The 23,192-nt window shown below is 45.7% G+C and overlaps 1 protein-coding gene across 4 annotated transcripts in view; it reads left to right on the top strand.

Moving 5' to 3' along the window:
• LOC108630715 (uncharacterized) overlaps positions 1 to 23,192 on the top strand; it is a 35,038-nt gene that overhangs the window by 1,276 nt on the left and 10,570 nt on the right. For 3 of the 4 annotated variants that reach the window (XM_018034160.2, XM_018034158.2, XM_026818268.1), the window contains exons 2-10: positions 8,840 to 9,079; positions 9,255 to 9,376; positions 9,466 to 10,024; positions 10,540 to 11,233; positions 11,295 to 11,372; positions 11,694 to 11,899; positions 12,109 to 12,338; positions 17,257 to 17,657; positions 17,917 to 23,179. In XM_018034160.2, coding sequence (XP_017889649.1) covers positions 8,840 to 9,079; positions 9,255 to 9,376; positions 9,466 to 10,024; positions 10,540 to 11,233; positions 11,295 to 11,372; positions 11,694 to 11,899; positions 12,109 to 12,338; positions 17,257 to 17,657; positions 17,917 to 23,179 — 7,793 coding nt within the window. The remainder of the gene's footprint in view (positions 1 to 8,839; positions 9,080 to 9,254; positions 9,377 to 9,465; positions 10,025 to 10,539; positions 11,234 to 11,294; positions 11,373 to 11,693; positions 11,900 to 12,108; positions 12,339 to 17,256; positions 17,658 to 17,916; positions 23,180 to 23,192) is intronic. The other variant, XM_026818267.1, reaches the window with a different exon arrangement.

Genomic DNA, 23,192 nt, shown 5'->3' with positions numbered 1-23,192 from the left:
TTGCGTGTATATGTAAAGAACAAAATAGAAGAGATTCCGGTACTCGAGACGTTAGAAGAACAGGATCGTCGAATCGTTGGAACGTCATTTGGTCAGGTGTTTCTGCGCGCGGTTTCATAGTTCTCACTGCGAGATCCAGCATTCCTGTTACGCGAAATCGTATGGAATTCTGCTGTGAAACGAATACGAGTGTAGCAGATTTCGAGGACGAATCGTTGGATCGGATCTTGTTTACTCGTTCCTCGGTACCGTTTACGGCTTATCAACGCGATTTGCGTTATACTTTCTACACTGCTCGAGGCAACGAACCACGAATAAGATGTTTGCGAAAAACCTGTTCTCAGTTATCTACCGTTTCTATATTAGATGGAGTCCACGTTTGAAAAATGAAAAGATTCGAAGTCCGACCTGTGTTACAACCGCGTCTGTATAATTTTTCGCAACCAACATAATTCCGCCGAGTCTCAGGACTGTGCGATTGCGTTGTTTTTTTTTTTACCGAGGCTGGCGCCAACAAGCGTATAATTAGACAAATGTTCGGGTAACTTGCGTGTATTTTAATGTTACTCCACCGTGTAATTTGCCCACGGTTACTACCATAATGTTCTAATCATCCGCTTCATCTCTCTTCAAATATTTCAGCGCTATCCTTGACAGAGAATTGCGCAGAACCATTTATTCCGATCATTCACAATTTTGTCTCTGTTTACAAATACTTCTTACACCGAGATCACAGTCGATTGACAAGTGCCACGATTTGACTCGTGGCACGAACTCGGAGAACTATCCTGTGTTGTTTCAACGAAATCACGTTTCGATTTAAATCGACCTCGTGATTCCGCAGGTGGCGACTAGAAAATGAGAAAAGCCTGCCATACAGAGTTAGAACCGCGATATTAGTCACGTTTCTTGACGGTGTGTCTCCCTCTCTCCCTCTCAATGTCAATGACTGCTCCTTCAGGGCTAACTGTGACCCCCCGTGCGAACGAGAGTCTCGTCTTTCTCTGACTCGCTTGTCCACAGTCGAATGGAACGGCGCTTTCACACGCAGTTGAAACCACGTTTATATTCATACACACGTTTCCCAGTTTCCAAATGTATAAAAATAGCTGATCAAAAGTAACCTGATAAAGTTCAATAAACCAATCGTTAGAGTTTAACTTCTTATCACTTATGAATAGCATAATAGATTTGTTTGAAGCACCGTCGAGTCGTTGCTTCGACAGAAGATTAATTCACTGGGCATGATTTATGAAATTATCGCGAGTGGGGGACATTATCGAAAACCAGTTCGGATTTGGTACAACTTTTACTGAAAATTATCAGTACGTAAATATCAGCTGTCCTCGGTGATAAAAGCTTGCGACAATCGTTCGGAAACTAGGGTATCTCTCCCGTCGATCGATAATCACCGACATATATCATCGATTCCGATGATTATTATTTGTCAACGGTACGTGTTTTCAAACGGTATGTAACTGGGGAGAACCTTAAACCTTAAGGTTGGCTAACGGGACATCGGCACTGAAATACCTATAGCGTACGCCGATCCCTGTTGCGAATCCTCTGACCCGTGACGCCAGATACAAAAATGACAAATTTGTGCCACATTCTCATCGTTACGTTCTTCGGCTTCACAGCCAATTCATAAGATTTCGATTCCAATTTCCTTCCTGTAAAACACAAATTAAGTATACACAGTAACTAGTTGTTCAATAATTTAATAAAAACTGTATAATGAGACTGAGCAAAGAATTTTAAACACTATTTCTCAGCGATTCACCGCAGCTCGGCCGAGCTCGACAATTTGAACGACCGTCGCACCAGCGCGCAGCGTCTAATCTTTAAATTTAATTTACTGTCCAAAACGTTGCATAATGATTAATTGTAAATACATGTTAATGAGCTCGCTCGTTTAGAACGTGGAATACAGAGTTGCGAAACGCGTAACGCGGGTAGCAAGGAAAATTGTAATTTGATTTTCCTTTTGTACGAGCCGAACGTTGCTCATAAGGCGCAAGTGAAATTGCCCGTGTAATGGACTGATTTTCATTTACATATCAGATAGAACGCAGCCAGAGCGAGGTAGGTGCTCGCGTTTTAAAGGAAGGATCGATTGAATAACAGAAGAGTTTAGAACTCTTCCATTATGCGTCTAACGATTTTAATTACATTAACTACAAGGGAAAGCCATTGTTCCCTCTTGCGTGAAGTCTAAATGACAGAGAACGGTGGACACGCTCCTCCGCGTTTCCGCTCCACTTTCAACGATAATTTATTGAAAACTTGTCATCGATCGTTTTTCCTACGTATAATTCTGAGACCACGTCGTCGAGTTTTCGAGTAGAAATCAGACTGCAGATTTTTATCCAAAGTAAATCTTGTATAAAATGCTATCAAAAGCATTTCGTGTTTCACTGATAATAAAGTGTCTCAGTGTTTAATTGAAGGTCGCTAGTTTGTATTCATGTAAAAATCTACCAAATCGAAGTCAGTTTTAGATCAATGGAAAAAATGTGTCGTTAGGATAATGAATTAATTGGAGTGTACGCAACAGAGATGAAACGTTTGCTAAAGTCGACGTAACTGGTTATCTTCGTATAGGATAACCGGATACCCGTTTCCTCCAGAAGGTACGCCATTTACGGGAAATCGCGACAGGGCCACTCTTCCTGGTGGTGTCTGCAAATGGTATTACCGTGATTAGAAGGCATACTTGTGCAATAGAATGCTACCTAAACAAGAATCATCGCCATTAATATCTCCGCGTCTCCGAACAATAACTAGACTGGACTTGACGCGTTCATAGAAAATAAAAATGTATTCCAAATCGAAGAAAATATAAAAGATCAGGCATTCTAAATTGCCGTTACAAATGTTTTATTTTACGTAAGACTGCTGAGTTCTTCAAAAGCTTGTGCCACGTAGTGAGGAGATCTGAAAGAAATTATGCTAGCTAGTGAACCTTTTAACCTGGCCAAAAGGAACAATTAGTTTCCTTGAAGACACTAATGGCCTCCTATTACGTACTTTTCCTGAGATAATCGCGAGCGTTTGGTTAGATAATGGGAAAATAATGTTCGTAAATATCCTAACGCGTTTTCTCTTGCACTGTCAAAAATTGTTTTTCCTTCAGTCATGTTTATTTACCGTGAAGACAAATTGGAAACTAAGCTCGCATAACTTATCGACAGCAGAGCGTACGCGAGCCTCGATAACAGATCTGACACCGTTACACGTGTTAACGAAGTTACTTTTTAATTGTCGTGATTAATGCGACAGCTCGCCTTATTTATATAAAGGAATAACATCTACGTATAATTCTGAGACCACGTCGTCGAGTTTTCGAGTAGAAATCAGACTGCAGATTTTTATCCAAAGTAAATCTTGTATAAAATGCTATCAAAAGCATTTCGTGTTTCACTGATAATAAAGTGTCTCAGTGTTTAATTGAAGGTCGCTAGTTTGTATTCATGTAAAAATCTACCAAATCGAAGTCAGTTTTAGATCAATGGAAAAAATGTGTCGTTAGGATAATGAATTAATTGGAGTGTACGCAACAGAGATGAAACGTTTGCTAAAGTCGACGTAACTGGTTATCTTCGTATAGGATAACCGGATACCCGTTTCCTCCAGAAGGTACGCCATTTACGGGAAATCGCGACAGGGCCACTCTTCCTGGTGGTGTCTGCAAATGGTATTACCGTGATTAGAAGGCATACTTGTGCAATAGAATGCTACCTAAACAAGAATCATCGCCATTAATATCTCCGCGTCTCCGAACAATAACTAGACTGGACTTGACGCGTTCATAGAAAATAAAAATGTATTCCAAATCGAAGAAAATATAAAAGATCAGGCATTCTAAATTGCCGTTACAAATGTTTTATTTTACGTAAGACTGCTGAGTTCTTCAAAAGCTTGTGCCACGTAGTGAGGAGATCTGAAAGAAATTATGCTAGCTAGTGAACCTTTTAACCTGGCCAAAAGGAACAATTAGTTTCCTTGAAGACACTAATGGCCTCCTATTACGTACTTTTCCTGAGATAATCGCGAGCGTTTGGTTAGATAATGGGAAAATAATGTTCGTAAATATCCTAACGCGTTTTCTCTTGCACTGTCAAAAATTGTTTTTCCTTCAGTCATGTTTATTTACCGTGAAGACAAATTGGAAACTAAGCTCGCATAACTTATCGACAGCAGAGCGTACGCGAGCCTCGATAACAGATCTGACACCGTTACACGTGTTAACGAAGTTACTTTTTAATTGTCGTGATTAATGCGACAGCTCGCCTTATTTATATAAAGGAATAACATCGAATTGATATATTACCGGGAACGAATGTTACGAGCTGTGTCATTGCGGGTATAAATCTGAGTCCTACCTAGCAGCGTTAATTCGTCGTGCGAAATCGCGCAATATTTTACGCCGCCGAGGATCGTGGACTGTAATTAAAGTGCGATTAATAAGATCTGTAAACTGTACAATAAATGATTGTCTTGGAAACGGTTCGACCTTCGACGCGTTGCCGAGTTTTCATTCACAGTTCCTGATCTAGTATTAGAACCACTTCGAGGAAAATTACCGATGATGTGATTCATTACGAGGAAGCTCGAGACAAAATGAAACGTTATGATAATGAATCACGAGAACGTGAATCCAGTTTAAAGATAAAACGTCATCGATGTGTTTCTTATGAGACAATTAACACCAGTAATTCTCTGATCAATATTACTCCGTGTATCATACTTTCACCAATTAATTCAACTGGCAGTCGATAGGAGATTCGATAGAAAAAGATCGATAGGGTCATTCCGAGTAGATTTTAATCAGAAGAAACGTGATTTACTCCGTTCGTCTCGCAACTACTTATTGTTAGTCGTTGACATCACGGGCATTACTGTCGTCTAACGTACGGCCGAGTCACGCCCCCGCCCTGGTCCCAGGCAAAAGCAAAACCGAGGCGAACCGAAGCAGACCGAAAGGTACCGAAGGGACCGCAACAAGGGGCCCCGCGAGATCGCGAGTTCGCGGTGTTCCCTCGCGAGCAAAAGCCGCAAACCTCCGTCCTCGCGGATACGAACCGATACCACCCTGGTACCGCGCGCGCGCGTGTGTGTGCGCGCACTCGCTCGTAACGACGCACGCTCACGGAGAAACGTGTCGCAGACGATAAGGAGCGCCGATTGGTCGCTTCACCGGTTGCTTCTTGGTTCACCAAGACCTAAAGCGGCTGCGCGGTCCAGGTACGTACCTGGCACAACGTTCCTCGTTCACTGTCACCGGCGATCTCTTCGGTATAGACGGAAGTGGGTCCGAACACCTGGAGCAGAGCAGCGCAGCGCGGCGCCGCGCCGTGCGCCCTTAATATCGCCAGCGAAAAGTGACACCGGGCTGGCTCGGCTGCTGCACGGTTTTATTCCGATTCCATCGGCAGTACCGATCGCGGCCCCGACCGGATGCGGTGGGATCGTGTCTTCGACCGATCGCAGCCGAGCTCTCGCGGAACTAGAGGGACGCGTAGGTGTATCGGTTTTTGACACGCCGCGGACCGGTGAAAGCGGACTTTACTTACTATACGCTTTACCTACGCTACGCGTCCGTACCGCTTTGTCTCAAAATTTAGTGCCGCTTCGTCGAGGATAATTTGAAAAATCGCCGTGGGACATTATCGTGAATTGTGCATTCTACCAAAAGTGATTCGAGATTATAGAGAGAGAAGATTATAGTAAGTTGACAGTGAACCGGAATTATTTTTAAACATTCTCAAATTCTCGAATAATACAGTGTAAGTTATGCTATGTACTTAGAGTGCTATACATTTCTCTCGTCCTTTGTTTTGATACGACTATGAAACCGTTGAGGAAAATTCAAATAGAACCAGCAGCGGTGATTCATAATTTTCGGCCTCGTTAATCGAGATGAACTTCACTGACGAATCGAGAGCTGCGTAGACACACAGTGCATTCTGGTCACGTAATAAGTACCACATCACTAATTACTCCCCGAGTCGGTGGTACATAGAGAGCTGCAACTTTATCTGGAAGCGATCTATCCTCAAAGATGAAGCTGTTCAACGAGCCTCGAATGGCACACACTCTATTTCCAGGTTGTTCCATGAAAGACGTTCAGTCAGGATCCCACTCACCGTCGAAAGTCGTCAATTTCGTATGCAAATTAGACGTTCAGGGTGCCATTGCAATCGCAACCTACGTGTCTTCTTTCAAAATTCTCTTGTTCCACGTATCATCCTTATAATTGAGTCATTCCACATCTTAGGCAATCTTCGTTCAATGAATAAATGCATTCTGAGTATAGTTCTTTTTTTTAAACAAATCATTTCTACAATTTTCTATTTTAAACGATTTTGTATCGTAAAATGAAATTGAGGAACGAACAGATGAATCTGTGCGTTTAGTGCCCTTAAGGCGGATGCGTGGGTTTGGTACGCAGCGATTCTTTGCCTGAACCGCCGTGCGTCTGACCGGATGTGACTACTGTGCGTCCGTCCTTCTACTTTCCACGACTACTGGTTTCAACTTCGGAGCCTTACAATCGCTCGCAATAATGATCAGCTATAAACTTTGTTTTATAGACACGATTTGAATAGAGCCGTGTAGAATATTAATCAATTTATTGAAAGGTCCATTGTGATCAAACTGCATAACGTACATATCGGAAATTAGTTAATGTTCAGTGTATTAAGAATTGCTTAATCGATTCGTGTGTCTGACGAAATGAAACTAAGTAACGAGCCTTAGATATTAACGTTTGCTCTCTGTATTCTAATGAAGCGGAGATGAATGTTTGCTTGGCGAACTGTGTTCTACATGAATGGGGGTTAAAGGTATCTAGGCTAACGGTATATACATATAAATGAAAAAAATCGATGAAAGGACTTGAAAGGAAGCCACTTTTGTTTTGCATTCGTTTCACCTGGCGAACATACGTGCATCTTACATTAGCCTCATATCGTTCATACATCTACGACTCAGCAATTACAAGAAATACTAATTCGAAGTGAATTATATCTCGTGCATTAATAATACGAAGTAATATGAGTTAAATACTGATTCGTTGAATTTCGCACGTCGTCGTCTATGCGACCACAGGGTCAGGGAAAGAGAGCAAAAGAGAGCGACGTAGAAAGGGACGAGAGAAAGGTAACCGCGGGTAAGCCGGGATATCTAAAAGCCAAAGAAAATATCGCTCATTGTTATTCGGCCGTGTCCGTTGCACCGTCTACAGCGTGTCGCGTTTAATACGTATATGCTTTATCATTGTAAGACGGGAATGGCAACCAGACGTACTCGCGCGCACGGTACTCCCGGTGGGACACCTACGAGAGCTGGTACACCGATGCAGGCATTGGCACCGGCGGCCAGAAAGATGTAGCAATCCCTTGTTGCGTGGTGCGTCGGTTCTTTTTTTATAAAGGGGGCTAGATGCAGCAGCTGCGCACATGAGTCACCGAAACTCACGGAAACTGTCGTTTTAATTATCGAGACGGCCGAGTATCGAGTGCACTTCGCTCGCGAGAGGACCAAGTTCGGTGACATTCGAGAAAGAAAGTGCAACTTGAAACCTTTCCTCGTTTCTGTGCTTTCCTATTCTTCCGTGTCTAAGACAAACAGTGCGACTATTCGCTGTTATGATCTATTATAAAATGATCGATTAAAAGGAGTGAACGTAACACGGTTCAGTTATAATTGAACATTATGCAATAAGCACCACTGATTAATTAATAGCTACCGCTTACGTATACGAATACTACTGATACTTCCGGTTCAGTTATACTTTTCGCTGTACGTCGAATCTAATAGAGAGATCGTTCTCAGCTGTGTCGAATGCAAAAATGTGTTACCATTTTTACGCGATACACGGTGAACCGTAGTGGAACTGATTTCCACCGTAAGAAACAACACGTGCATTCGTTGCGTGAGTACACTACCGTGCAAGAGCTTAGAATCACTAGAAATGGAGCAAATGGAGCAATCCAGAGAAAAAGGGGACACGTTACGTTAATCTGAATGTAAATTAATTTTTCATGCCAAATATCAATTTTACATGAATTAGAAAATTGTTGAACGTAACGTCTTTTGATCAAATTAAACCATCGACAGAACGCGAATAACAAAATCTTTGATTGATTTTACTAACAGAATCTCAGATCGATAACAAAAATTAATGATTTTCTAATTGAAATTGGAATAGGAAAACTTTTGACGGGTAGTGTAGGTAGCATTGAGAGGAACGGTTGTCATAAACCGTTTATTTTCGCTGGTCAATGAGTGATCTAGCAATCGCGCGTCGATCGTTATTGACAGCGCGTATAATAAACGCCCGGGAGCCGCTAATTACTCTCGCATGATCGGCGAAACGGCGAGCGATAATGATTAGTTAGACAGACCCAGCGAGACGGTTCTCAATTTTTCCTTATCAAAACGGTTCGATCGATTCCCTACGATATGCAAACGTGGCGCGGCGGTTATTTTCGCAACCGGGCCGGGTTACGAAATCGGATGTCTTGATCAAATGTCATTTTGTATAGATAGAAGTCAATTTTATAAATGTTTCCTCTGCTAAAAACTACTTGGATTCTTCTTATGGATTTGGTGCATTTAAAAATAAAAATAATAAAAAAATGCATAAAAAATAAAAATTCTGTCATATACGTTTGATTTGGAATACAAATATTATATGAATCGTTACATGGAGTTTGATTGTAACGTCGATGGCCGTGAAAGATTATAACGTGACTTAAACTGAAACAACGTTGCGCGTATCGTAGGCGGGCCGGGATGTAAAAACGTGAAAAAAACGTAAGCTGTTTTACAGAAGACTGAAAGCTGATCTGCAATACCTGAGAAGGAGGGGACTACTGAAGGCGTCTGGCGAACTATCGTACCAAGGACGCAAATGCACCAGATGCGGTGCACCGTTTGGTAGATTTTACAACACCGGTGCACCGTGCGCTCGGTGCAGGCACAGAGTTTGCAGGCAGTGCCGTATCGAGGTCAGGAGCCCTACCGACAACAAAGACGTCGAATGGATCTGTAACGTCTGCTACAAGATCGCGTGAGTAATCCCACTGTCACTCCTTTCGGCATCTCATCTTACAATTCTATGATTGATGAAGCAGCGAGAATCTATAGCCGTTGATTGTACAATAACGTGATTCAAGAATGTATACAACGAAATATCGAATGGTCATCGCCAGAAATTGAAACCGTCCGTTATTCCATGTTTACAGAGAATTGCATATCGTCGATAAGTGGACGTTCGACGATTCACTGTCGAGATCTGTAAACGGGAAAGGAGCATCCCCTGTAGAGTTACTGAAACGCAGCATACGAAGAGCTTGGACTATCAACGGTACGTTGAATATTTGATTCGGTAGGCCTTGACGTTTTACCCATTTGAAAAATGTAAATGATATTGGAATTTATTGCGTTCCTGTACAGGTCCACCTACACGCTGGTCCGCGGCGAGGAAATCGCCAGAGCTGCGAATCTACCGGAGTCTGCCACTTCGGCATCAAGACTATCGAGAGATTATTAACAAAAACGAAGTTGCAAAGCTTGAAGCGTCGAGCTGCGATCGAAAGGAGTCGATTTCTGACACGTGGAGCGATTCTGCGAGGGAGGATGCGTGCGAGAGGAACGAGTCAAGCGAGAAGTTGACGCAGCGAGTGAACGACGGCAACGAACGAACGAAACGAACCGAGAAATCGAGCAAACAGGAAGAGGAAGTGCCATCGGATGCCATAAGAGCGAAGAGGTGTAATAAAACGAAGAACGAGGAGCAGGAGGACACTGAGAGCCAGGAGCCGAGCACGCAAAGGATTTCACTGATAAAGCCACCGAAGATATTGTCCAAGTTCATATCGCCGGATATTAAATCCAGCCAACCGAAGCATGGGGAGAGAAAATCGAATATCCCGATATTCAAGCGGAGTTCCAAGGAATTCGAGGACATCAGAAGCCCCCAGGAATCACCCAAACGTTCTCTCATACCTCAAAGGTATTTATCTTATTCATTACAATATCATAAAGTCATGGATATTAATGCTGTAATGAAATTTATGGTGTCAGTTAAAAAAATCTTCTATCTTTAACTTAATTAAATTATACGTTTAGCTTTTGATTAAATTTCCTTCTAAAATCTGCAGTGATACGTGCAAATGATCGAATGAATGAAACTTCGCTCGTAAGTATAAAATGAGTAAACTGTCGAAAATTCTTGTTCAAACTGGAATGCGATACGCACTCGTGCAGAATGTCGACACCTGCTTACTCCGCATTCTGTACATTTCAATCTGACACCATTATTCGACATTTCAAGCATTATTCGAGTTTACGTGTTTATAAACAAGCGGTCACGTATAAAATACCATGAGAATCGAAGTGGAGCTTTAAAAATTGCAAAAAATGGAAAAGTAAGAGGCATCGTTGAAAATGTGTCGAATATGTTAAACATGCAAATGAATTCACTGTTTATGTATGATTCATTGATCATGTGTTTCGCAATTGTTTCAGGTACCGAGGAAGTACCGACGACCTGCGTCGCAGTCGCGAAGATATAAGCTTGCCCAGTTTGATCCCGAAGCTGTTATCGCCGAGGAGCAAGGAGGATCGATTGAAACGACAGGACAGCAAAGACGACGTACGTTGTTTGTCGAAACCTCGGAGGGACTCGAAGGAAGAGGTCAGAGGCACTACTGGTCAGTGTTCTACCGGCATTCGACTGTTCCGGCGGGACAACAGCCGGGAGGACGTGGGCAGGGACACGATTCCGAACGCGAATAGCTCGGTCGCTGCAAAAGGAAAGCAAACCGTGAAAGAGGAGAAGCCGGAGTGCGTGGGTGTAACGACCACGTCGAAACCGAAGTCGACGGTGGAGCTGGCGAGGGCCAGTCTGGATGGCGGAAATTCCTCGAAGAGGAATTGCGAGGAGGAGCAGCAGCATGAGAAGAAGCGAGTGAGGGACGAGATGCTCGACGTGGTCGTCAACGACGAGAAGCTGTTGGAAGAGCGAGAGGGCGTGAAGAAAGAAGAGAACGAGGAGAGGAACAAAGAGGGATCGATGATCGAAGAGGCGGAAGCGTTGGAGAACGATAAGAACGCTGACTCTATGAAGGAAGAGAGTCTGATAGAGAATTCTGATAACGATGTTACCGCCTTAGAGAGGAAGGAGCCCGGACCTGGGAAGAAATCAGACGATTTCCAAGTGGTCAGTATACAATCGTTTGATAATCGATTTCATTGAATGAAAAATTCATTTATTCTTCTAGGTGCGACGGAAATTTTCTAAGGAGGAGTTTTCCAACCCTGACGACACAGACGACACGCCTAATAAACGCTGCTCGAGCGTGAGTTTTCATAATTTTAATACCTCTGATACGGTATAGAAATCCCCAATGTTTTAAGTACTGGTTTTTCCCCTCATTAATTTTACGACTAGGAAAACAAAGTTAGTCCCATCTGGCCAAGCGATTGTATAGTAATTTTATGGTCAAGATTTCGAGATACGAGAACAATGGACGATGCAAAACTAACGGGTCTCGAACTACTCTTGACCTGCGCGTAAACCCGTTAATGTATCTCTACTTATGCGACACCGAGATTTAACGACCCTTACAAATAGACGGCAACACGTTTCATCTACATCAACGTTGTATTACGTTTTACAGCACTTATCACCGGAAGCCAGTCCACTGAGCACGAGGTCATCTAGATATAGCCCGAGGGAGAGCGAGAGCGAGCCGACCCCTGCGCTTCCTCGAAAAACCGGAGATTCCTCCTCCGCGTCCCAGAGGATACGGGACGCGATCACGAGAACCAGGAGGGAATCGAACAGCAGCACCAGATACGAGAGCAGCGGCAGCGAGAGCGTAAGGTGCGCGTAATTTAAATCACGCTATAAAATCTCGCTATCAAGCGCTTTTGCACGTGCCGCGAAATATTACTCCATCGTGACGGCACGTGACTTGCCAGTTCACACTATCTTATCTTCGATCAATTAAATAATAACATAAAATACAAATTAATAGGAATCGTAAAAGATATCACTAAACGTAGATCTGTCTTTTTAATTTTGCAAACTAGATTGAGCGAAACTGGCCTGTATGGATACGTGGAACTGACGAGGAAGGTCAAGTTCTTTGGTGGAAGCGGCACGATTCCGTCGACAATTGGAAGCGACGAGGTGGTGCAACGCGATAGTGCAACGAGCGCGGGCGAAGACGAACCCCACGATGACAATCATCCCAGGACAGGTCCCGTTTCTTCCCAGGGTAGGACCATGCTTCGGAGAAGACGCCAATTCGATGCACAAGGTATTTTCTTTCATCGAATTGCAATTTATAATTAGATCGCAGACTTTTGTTCAAAGCGTCTGCCATAACGAACCTCTACTGATCCACTTTCTGCATATTTTTTCATATTATAACTAAATTATTCGTATTTTATCCAAGTAAATGCGATGTAAATATAATATTTGTCTTAAAGACAGAATCTCCTAAGAAATCTCTATGCACAATTTAACTTGAAAACGAAAGAAAGATTATAGTTGAACGAGATGCACGCGAGCTGTAATATCAGTCACGAGCACGAGTCGCGTGCGCGAATCGAAAGTGGTCGCGGTGAATAAATTTACCAAATTTCGATCGATTTCGTGAGTCACGAGTACAACCTGTCAGGGTGTGTATATAGAAGGCAATAAGCGGCGTTTGTATTCCAACCGCTCAGAAACGCATGGCCATAACTAATAGTCGTAGACGTACTAATTATCGTAGGAGCGTAACATTTCGCTTTCGCGGCCGTCTCCACGCGTTTTTACGCGCTCGCGTTATGTACTAAATGGAAATGAGATATCGACGCCTCTCTTCCAACACTGTAGAAATTAATAATATGTAACGCGAACTGGAACTGATTAAATTCGCGAATATGCTACTGGATTCTTGGTCTTAATGAGTCCTGATCTCATACGAGATATACCGCGATTCTCAGATTTGTTTCGTAGGAATTTAACGAAAGTAGAAACGGCTCTATAAGAAGTACTGTGATCCTTGTCAATTAGAATTATAAAAATTGTGTAACCCGGTTACAGCGGTAGAGTGCAACTTTTTATTTAACGTAAAATGTTTCTAGTGTCAATTTAGTAAAATGGATTTATTTTCATTCTTGAAGCATTTCATATGACTATATTTCAATTTTTCTATAAAAGTGTAAAACCTGTAATCTAATAATGGGACCGTAATTTTGGTGTTCGTCGACCTCCACGTTTAAATTTTTCACGATTTCAAACGCGTGAGTCCATCGATTAAAGAAACCATTGGCATACTAGCCCGCATGAAACCAGTCGGTCTCCGTGAAACCCGTGAACGGCGAGACTCGCACAGTATTATCACCGCCGTATCGCAGTTTAAACAGCGAATTCGCCGATAAGAAGTTACGTTGTCCCCAGTGCCGTGTCGACGAGCGTGCCAAAAAACTATGTAACAAATAAATAAACACGAGATAGACAGGCGTGACTCGATCAGTAACACGTTGTTGCTAAATCGTCGAATAAAATTCAGACGAGATCGTGTTAGCAATTATAATGTATAAATTGATGACGGTATTGAGGAGATAGTTTTGCAAGTGCACCCGGCAACGTGATGGAAAATTGTACAGAAATCGACGACGACATCGGAGTGTATACGTTTCATAAAGAGACCGACGGACAGTTTCGCAAGCGGTGAACCCGGGGACGAGACGTGTAACAAATACCGTTGAACGAAATTTCGCATGATAGAAGCGAGCAGCGAGGAGGATCGCGTTGAATGCAAATCGGGCGCGTGAGATATCCTGAGGGAGCATCCTGCGAAACATGGACGTGAGAAGAATATGCCAGCTATTAATCACGGTCTTCGTCTCCATGTATTTTTTGCTCTTCTACGCGGCGTTCGTCGTCGTCCTTTACTTTCTGTGGCTCGGCTAGCCGGCCCGTCCACGTCCGACGAAAATATAAGAGAGGCTCCCTCCACGGTGGATCGTGCCGGGAATTCCTATTGAGAAATAAACTGAACAGGGACGGAGCGGATAGAAAAGTAGAACCGATGGAAGAATTCGAGAAATCTAGAGTGTAGGATATATCTGGAAGATTTTGTGAGCGGTCTCACGTCGGGGGAAAAAGTGGAGCACCGTGCAGGGGAATTAAACCGCAAATTAATTCTGCGGTACTTGCACCTCCTCCTCCTTCTCCTCCTGCTTTGTTCGTTACTCCGAGTCATTCGTTACAATTTCTTCCGACTTCCTTCGTTCCACCCTTTTTCTATCACGGCACACATAAGAACGATGATTACGTGTCTCGAGAGATCTGTCTCTCTATAGCTTCCAATAATTTTTATCAACGCAGATAAAACTAGATGAATAAAAAATAACTCCCGTTAATTTTGATGTAATGTTTAAAAATGATCGATGCTCATATAGGAAATCGCAGTAATTAAGAGAGATTATAATAATTCAACGATGTATCGTTGGTCGAAACGTGAGAACCGGCCGCCCACTTAATAATTCTCTAATTAATTAGCAGCCACGTCGGATAATGGCAAGCACGGAGGAAACTCCGTCTCGATTGTTTCTTTCGACGGAGGCGGAGGCAAATTTTTGTTTTGTAACGCGTAGAGGAGCAGACGGTGCGAGCAGGTGAGACGAACCGAGAACCGGGGCCCAGGGAAACAGCATAGAAATAATACTATAACAACGTTCCCTGTTTCGTTCTATAGTCCGCTCACCTGACGCTTATACAGGGTGTTTCTCCAAACGCTACTCGACTTCTTCAGGCATTCTATAAAAATCCAGATCTATCTTATTATTCTTCTGATGAAGACGTTTGCAAATTAATTAATATCTTGATTGCTATTACGAATTGCACGTCTGAATTATATTATAGTTAAACTTTCTGTTCCATTTTCTGCACAAATTTAAATATTAATCGAGTCACACGACGAACGATCCCTTTATTGTTTTCATCGTTTATAAAAAGAATTCAAACGTTCGAAGACATTTTTGCATTTTGCATAAACACGTCGAATCATGCGATAAAGCTGATTATTAATCCTTCTGTCAGGTGGCCATTGTTATCTCTTCATGGTCGTTCGCTTTTGTACGCCCGTTGCATGTACACGTCATAATGTACACTATAGACGCCGCTATAGTGTTTCGTGCAAGGTAGCGAGGTAGTGACCGATCCTTGTGGGATTCAGGTGTGCCTCAGACGCTCGTTCGTTCAGTTCACCGGCGGTAGCCCACGCGAATCGCTCCCCTTCCGACGGTGTGTCGTTTACCTTCGCCGGTTCCTTCAGGATTTCCGATGCCCCGCTGCACCGGTTCCGGTACCAGTACCCGCGAACGCGGTTCCGTCACACGAACGCGACACCCCATTCGTCGAAAGGGAAACGAGGCCTCTAGACGATGATTAAAGCGGGACTGTAAACAACGATAACGTGCTCCGATTTATTGGTACGCGTATTAGTGCGCTTTTAAAAATTTATGTGAACTATTTTATTGAATATTTGTGATATGAAGTTTCTCGTATAACACAGCTAATTATAATATATAAGATTGAATTGTTATTCAAATTTTTATATTGCTGGTCACAGTGTAGAGTCAACTTAAATTTGATATCCTCCCACAACTTCCAGTATCGCATTTCCTCAAAGTTTCCCTCACTTGTAGCTACGCTGTTCCAAAGTGGAATTTCGATGCTTCACCAAAAGTCAAAGCCAGTGTTCTTGTCGATAGAACAGCTCCTTTGTAACAAAAAGGAGTAAAAAACGAATAATCAATTGTCATATGAATTCTAGAGTGAATTGGATAAAGTCATTTACGATTAGCACTCTGATTCTCAGTCGTAAGTAGGAAAAGTGAAGCAACACAATGCGTAGCTCTAAATTTAGTCGACGATTCGCTGGTACACCTTAAACGGTCATTTACATTTCCACCTGATGCGAAGTGTCGTAGCCGCGGGTTTCTCAATCGGTGTCAGCCGTGCTCGAAGTCGTTTCGACCGATTTAAGCCGTTTAAAGTCCGACTGCGTCTCCGTCTTCTTTACCATTCTTTTCCCCCTTGAGTTACCGTGGTGGATCGCGAGACGTTCCGATGCCCGAAACGTAGAAAGTCACACCGAATCGCACGTGGACAAACGAATGGGCCCCAGTGCCATTGACCAGATAATTCACTGGCGCGTAAAAACCGGACGCGGTGCGTGCTTCGATTCTTTCTGTTGTTTTGGCGCCGCGCTGTGCCATTGCATCGTCGGTCTTACCGTTCTTATCTTCGTGGAAAAATCGACGAGGGAAAAAAGAAAATTAGCTCGAGCGTTACGTGAGTTACGCGTTCTAACAAAGACGCCGGAATTTTTATTCAGGAAGATCTGGAGTGACTCATGGAATCGATCTGATATGACAAGCTTAAATGAAAACGAATCACCTCTTCACTCGTTATAAAAAACGAAAATTAATTAAAAAATTAATTTGGATTGACGCAGTGAAATGTTCAATTAATATTTTTTATAAATCAGAAATATTCTAATTGGGAGAAGGTTGTTTCAATTGATGCGACTTGTAACCTTCTAGGATTCATGCTCATTTCGCATAATCTGTGCAATAGTATAGCCTCCGTGAGTCATTCCGCGTCCTGGCTCGGAGGTTTTAATCGTTAATGAGTCGAGTTCGCTTGCGGCTCATTAGCGGTTCAAGAGTATACATGTTCATTAGCTTCGGGGAATATTTACTTAGGATCGCAATTTGTCGATGCACCCCGATGTGCTCGGCTGAGATCGATTAATTACCTCCAACCGCTAATCAATAAACGTCTTACCTATTTCAGGGTCAATGAAACGCGAAAAAGTCTGCAATTTTTTACGACCTTTAGAATGCCACTGAAATAAGAAATAGAAAACAAAAGACTCGTCAATGCTGAACATTTGCCAAATATAAGAAAGCTTTTATTCAATTATTTCCTAAATCCACCGAAATGAACGATCACCGACTGTGTTTTAAAACCCATTGAGCCTCATTCGCTGTCCCAATGATTATACGGACACTGTCATTCTTTAGTAATATCTTCTCAGTGCCTGAACAATTCTATTGATTATTCCACGTTTGATTGATAACACAATATTGATAAGCCACGATATCATAATTCTTCTCCTTCTCTTATCAGCATATCGGAGCCATTTTTCGACAGTCGAATCGTGTTTTTCGCAGGTTCCCGGCGAAGAGGAAGATCGCACGCGAGAACCTGTTGCGCGGAGGAACTTCAGAGCTTCCAAGCTCTGATCGGCCGGGACGGTGGACAACAGAGTCCCACCGGAAATCAGGACCAGCCGTTGGTCGATTACAGACGATTGGTATTCATCAGCTCTGATTCATCATCCGGTCGCGAGGAAGACGACGCTGATAGCAGTTGCTCCAGTTCCTCGTACCTGAACGGATTACCTCGAGCGGGAAGTCGTACGCAATCTCTAGAGGACTGCGACTGGGACTACTTCGAGAGCGGATCGTTGCCCTTGCCGGCTGTCACAATTGGCACTAACAACGTGGGCACGGATACGAGCAGTGGACAGGATTGGAGTTGCTGTCCTGGACGCGGTCCCACTGCCTGTCAGGTGGGTTCTCGACGAAATAAAAATTTAGGAAAAGTTTATGCTACACGTGGGAGGATTATCTACGCACCTACGTGTCGTTCTGTCTATAAATTTACCGTCTCTGTAGATAGAAGCAAAGCTCCATACAATTAAAAATTGCAATTATCTTTGCATTTACAAAACGAACATTCAGTATCTCATTAATCATACGAAACGTTGATCAGAAACGATATTGTCAAGTCGAAACGTGCGTTAATCTATAGATCATTTTATTTCATAGACTTGCGGAGGTTCGAGAGGAGCGAACGTGCTGCCCGTGCCAGTACCGATCCCAGTACCGGTTCCGTACCCAGTGCCCGTGCCAGCATCCCTTTGGACGAGCGACTTCGCGGCCGCAGCTAACTCGATGATAAGCAGAAGCAACGATGGCCACGTGGAACCGGGAACGCTGAGGTTGAGGGGCGACCCGGCCGCGCCCTGGTTCGCCTGGCATCCACGATTCAATCAGCCTCTGCACGGCGCGAGGCTGGACCCAAGGTTAACCGGTGTCTTCGATCCCTGTACCTTCAGACCTGATCAACTGCTGCCGCCGTTGTACGGCTCGAACGAGGCGCTACAACGATTGACCAGCTTGCAGATCAATCAGGACGAGACCGACGAAGCGAAGCCCGTTGAGACTTTCCACGAGGCCGATTCTGTCTCTGTCGATCAAAAAATTGTCGAGCAACCGTCGAGAATCAAACAGGAAGAATCTAAGACGCAACAGAGCGAGGTGAACGATGAGGAGGGGAAGAAGGAGGAGGCTTCTTGCCAGGAAGTGAGCGTGTCTTTCGAGAGGAGAGGGCAGAGGATGTTCCAGCACGAGGATTCTGGTAGTTCTTCTGGCAGATCCTCGGCTGACAGCAGCGATCTCGAGGACGACTCGTCTTCTCACAGATTCTCGAGAGTCTTCGTCGTCAACGACGACTCTCTGACCAGCGATAACGACATCGAGGACAACGGGGACGAAGACGAGGATTCCGACTCTGCTGCCGAAAATGGTATCACGTTGAAGAGAGTAACGGCTCTTCCCGACGAGGAGCCTGTAGTTCTGCAGTACGTGAGATTTCTCAGCGAAGACTCGAGCTTCGAGGAGGATAACAGGAGAATGGGTGGTAACAGGGAGAATTTGGGTGAGAGAGCGCAGGAAGCGAACGATAAGAAGGGCGAAAGGAGAAAAGGCCGTGGAAGAAAATACAACATGGAGAACGAGAAAAGAATCTCTTTATCCTCTCAGCAACGCGAGATGCCGGAAGAAATGTACATAGCCAGCGACAACGACTGCTCGGACAATCAGATAGAACTGAAATCGATTAAAATTTTGGATCCAGACAGCATCGAGCCGGTCACTTTTAATAACGCGAGCAATGAAACGATGGAAGAGAAACAATTCGATAGGACGGACGAATCAGTGGATCTGGACGATCGGACTCGGTCGACAGATGGATGGGATTCGAACATAATCCCAGACTCTTTAGAGATATCCGCGGACGTATCGAATAGTACGGACTTCTCCAACCTGGAAAGTATTCACGCGTCGACGCCAATGAAGATTCACGGAAACGATTGCGAGCCGGGTAATGATAATCGCGGAATCGATAACTGTTTATCGCTGATAACGAGCGAGGAGGGCGTAGATCGCAACGACGCACCGTCTGATTTGAATTCGAGCTCGAACGTGACCGGGTTCTCGGGATCCGACAGCTTCACCAGCAACGAGACGAACACGACCGGAAGTGAGGTGAGCAGCGACGAGCTCCACGAGTATGAGGTGACGCCAGGCAGTATGTCGGCCTATTTTGAAAATTCCGCGACGAACCACGAGCTACCGTCGAGGCTGAGAGAGGAAGAAACATCGAGGTATGACGTAGCGAGAATCGCGAAGAACGATGATGAGTCCGGCATTGAGCAATTGCGGGACACGAACGGTGTCGCGAGCGCGTGTACCGAGACCGATTCAATGCCGATCGATTCGACGATTGGTACGGAGGATGATCGATCCGTCACGGCTAAAGATGGCCAGGGAGACGACGACCCGGATCGTCGGGAATCGAAATCGGCGGGCGCTGACGTGGTGGGCGACGCGTTCGCCGACGGGTCTCGGGAGAACACAGGTAGAGGAGACTGTGCGCATGACGGTTTCACGGTGAGAGGTGATAGTCCCGAGCAGGTGGAAGGAGGTCGAAGTGGAGGTGGCGAAGGTGGTAGTGGTACCGAGGATAGTGGTGACTGCGCCTGCGAGGAGGGGACGGAGGAAGAGGGATCGACACGGTTTCGCTCAGTCGAGCGACGCCCGTCCACTGGAAAGGAGAATGGATTCCCTCCTGCCGCGTGGAAGGACCAGACCGTCAAAGAGCTATCGCAACGATCGACGGTGCAAAACAACAACAACAATAATCTCAACAAGTACAGGAGCCTCGTGATGATCACCCAGGAGGCGTCGTACCAGCCGGTGAGCGTGATCACGTCGGACACGACGACCTTGTTGCAGCCGGACGAGGTGCACACGGCGAACCAGGGACTGGCCGGATACTTCCAGCTGGCGCTGGAGGCCGTCAGCGAACAGCCGCACCGTAAGAATGGTCAGGGTCCGAGGAAACCGTTGATGGTCAAGCGTTTGGCGAGCGTGACCGCGAATCACTCCGAAGCGGAGGCCGATAGCGGGCTGAGCGTCGGTAGTGCGAGTGAAAGCGACGACGTGTCGGTGAAAAACGCGGCGAGGATCGCTGGAAATCGCGTGGAAAATAACGAGGACGCGAGGCAGGCTAACGAGACCGCCGCCACTACCGCGCGTGCACGTGCCTCGTCGCAGTCGAGCGACGACAATTCGGCGGCCGCTGGTCTCGTGATCCTGGAGGAGGGTCTGGCAGACGATGACTCGTGGGTGGAGGAGGTCTCGCACGATGAGGACGAGACGGGAGGGACGACTGCCACGGAGGAGAGCTCCGAAGATGAAGCGAATAATCTTGGAGATCGCGAAGAGGAGCTTCGAGGATATCACAGGCAGGCCATCGACTTCACTTTGCACACCATCGTCGAAGAATCGTGCGAGGAGAGCGAAGCAGAACCCAGCTTGGCCACCGGAAGTCCGTCCAAGAAACAGAGACCACCGTCGGCCTCCGAATTGGAGAAATACTTTTTCTTCGGTCTGGGAGGGGAAGGGAACAACTCTAGCTTGGGCTCACGCGAAGTAGACAGTCTGTCCGAGACTTCTTCAATTTATTCAGAGGGCTTGGAATCCCTGGGACAGGACGAGTCCCCGGGGAACGGGCAGAGTCAGGAGAGATCAAACTCCGGCGAAGGATTCTTGAACTCCTCGAGATTGGAAAAGTATTTCTTATCGGAGTTCCTGGGTTTTGATCAGGACAGGCGAGACTCGGACGGTTCGGTCGGTAGCGACTCCGAAGGGAGGCCCAGTCCCGAGGCGCAGAGGAGGAAGAAGTTAGTTCGCGCGAGAGGAACCGGTAGATCTCACAGTTCATCTCTGGACAATCTTTTGGCCCTGTCGCAGAACTCGCAGAACTTGAGCTCGCAGAATTCCCTCCAGGATCTAAGTTTGAATCAAGACACGCAAGAGACGCAATCCGAAGGCTCGTCCACCGAGACCGACGGCGCGGACGATGGACAAACGGCAGCTTTTGGAACCGATGGACAATTCGACACCGTGAAACGAAAGAAAAAGAAACCGAGAAATCTGGGCACGCAAAGTCCGCGCGTTCCGGACGACAGGAACAAGACTCCAGAACCGAGCAGGGAAATGGTATTCGTAGGAGAAGTGGTGATGGAAAATGAAGCAGAGGCTATGAATTCGGAGGACTCTGAAAGAGCGAAGACTCCTCAACCGGAATCGGTCCTCGGCTCTTCCTCCTCTCCGTCGACGACTGCCAATAATTCGGGAACGTCCACGTCGTTGGTCGATTCGGCGAGGAGTATGCAAATGAATTCTGGCGAGTCTCTGAATTACAATCAAAGATCAAAACAACACTCGCGTGATTCCGGATTCGTGGGCAGTTGCGACGATCTTCTCCAGCACCAGAAACTGCCAGACGATGCTCAAGGTACCGAGATCAACCAAGAGAACAGAAAAGATCGTTCGAACAACGAGAACGGAGAGAATGGTCAAGCCTCGAATCGCACAGAAAGTCTGCTCGGTGAAAAAGGGAACGCGACCAATAAAATGGATCACCCGTTGGGTCACAGCACGCTGCCTCACTTACCGAACGCTTCGCTGTCGAGAAAAGACAGCTTCAACAATTGGTCCAGCGACGAAGAAACCAATCTGATGATGTCAAAAATGAGACAATTCTTCAAGACCATGGTGGCGAATTCCAACGGGCAGAATCAGAACACGAGCGCCAATTCGAGCGGTCCATCGCCCGCGCCCAGTCCGAGATTGCCCGGTTACTCGTCGAAAGCCCGGATGTGCTCGCAGAATCGCACGAAGCCGCCGCAATTAGTCTACTTCGAGAACGAACTGACGCGGCTGATGAAGACCGTGCCAGGAATCCGGGACGAGCAAGTGCGGGAGATCGTCGAGTATCTCAGTTCTGAGGACACGTGGTCCGATTCGTACGACAGCTCCGATTACACCAGCTCCGATCTGGAAGGGGCGGCGGGTGGACGTCGATCAGCGTTGCAAGAACAGATCTCGCAGAGCTGCCAGCAGATAATCAGCAAATTCGACACCACGTCTGGCGACGATCTGCTCGACAAGGAGAGGGAGGACAAAACTGGGTCGTCGGGAATGCAGCCTTGCCTGGGCAGGGACACAGCGTTCGTATATCAGAAACTGGTACAGAGTTTCACAAAAATGGCTGGCGACGGTGTCAGTTCCGACGCGAATTCGACGCCGCACAGCAGTCCGCCTTTGATCGCCAAAGTGATGCACCACATCGGCAGTAGACTAGTAGCACTGATGCACGAGGTTTCCGAAGGCGGGCCGGCTGTACAGCATCACACGTGGAGACGTTACTCTCAGCATCATCGCACGCCGTCCTCGGCTTCTACCACGGAAGACGACGATTCTACTTCTGATTCTACCAACGCGCCTTCCTCCACGCATTTGCAATTACCCAGATCGAAATCGCACGATCCTTTGTTACTGATCAACAGTCACCCTGCTGCGTCCACAGGACAGGAGGGCGAAGAACGCGAGGCCAGTGACTATGAAAGGTTCTCATGGAGAGGCAGTTTCGAGTCCGCGTTGATGGCTGCAGACTCGAGGACGAAGTTAAGCCTGTTGGCTTGTTCCGGGGACAGTGTCGGTGGTGCCAGTGCTAGTGCTAACGCGTTGGCCATGGCCGCGAAACGTCGCAGTGCCGGAGATCTGTTGTTCAATCCCAAGAGCTTCTCCAGAGAACAGTTGGACAGGGTCAGGAGTTGTGGTTCTATCGGAGGTGGAAGTGGTGGTGCCACGAGTGCTTGCGGAGGCTCCGCAGAAGAGAGGATTTGGAGTAACCGGAGAAGATCTTCCGTGCCCGACGCTAATACCAGAGGCGAATCAGGTAATTGAATTTC

This window comes from Ceratina calcarata, unplaced genomic scaffold (genome assembly GCF_001652005.2).
Source record: "Ceratina calcarata isolate Rehan_Ccalc_2016 unplaced genomic scaffold, ASM165200v1 scaffold78.2, whole genome shotgun sequence".
NCBI classification, from domain to species: Eukaryota; Metazoa; Arthropoda; class Insecta; order Hymenoptera; family Apidae; genus Ceratina; species Ceratina calcarata.
Note: the sequence above shows the minus strand (reverse complement) of the source record. Positions and strands in the feature narration are given on the sequence as shown.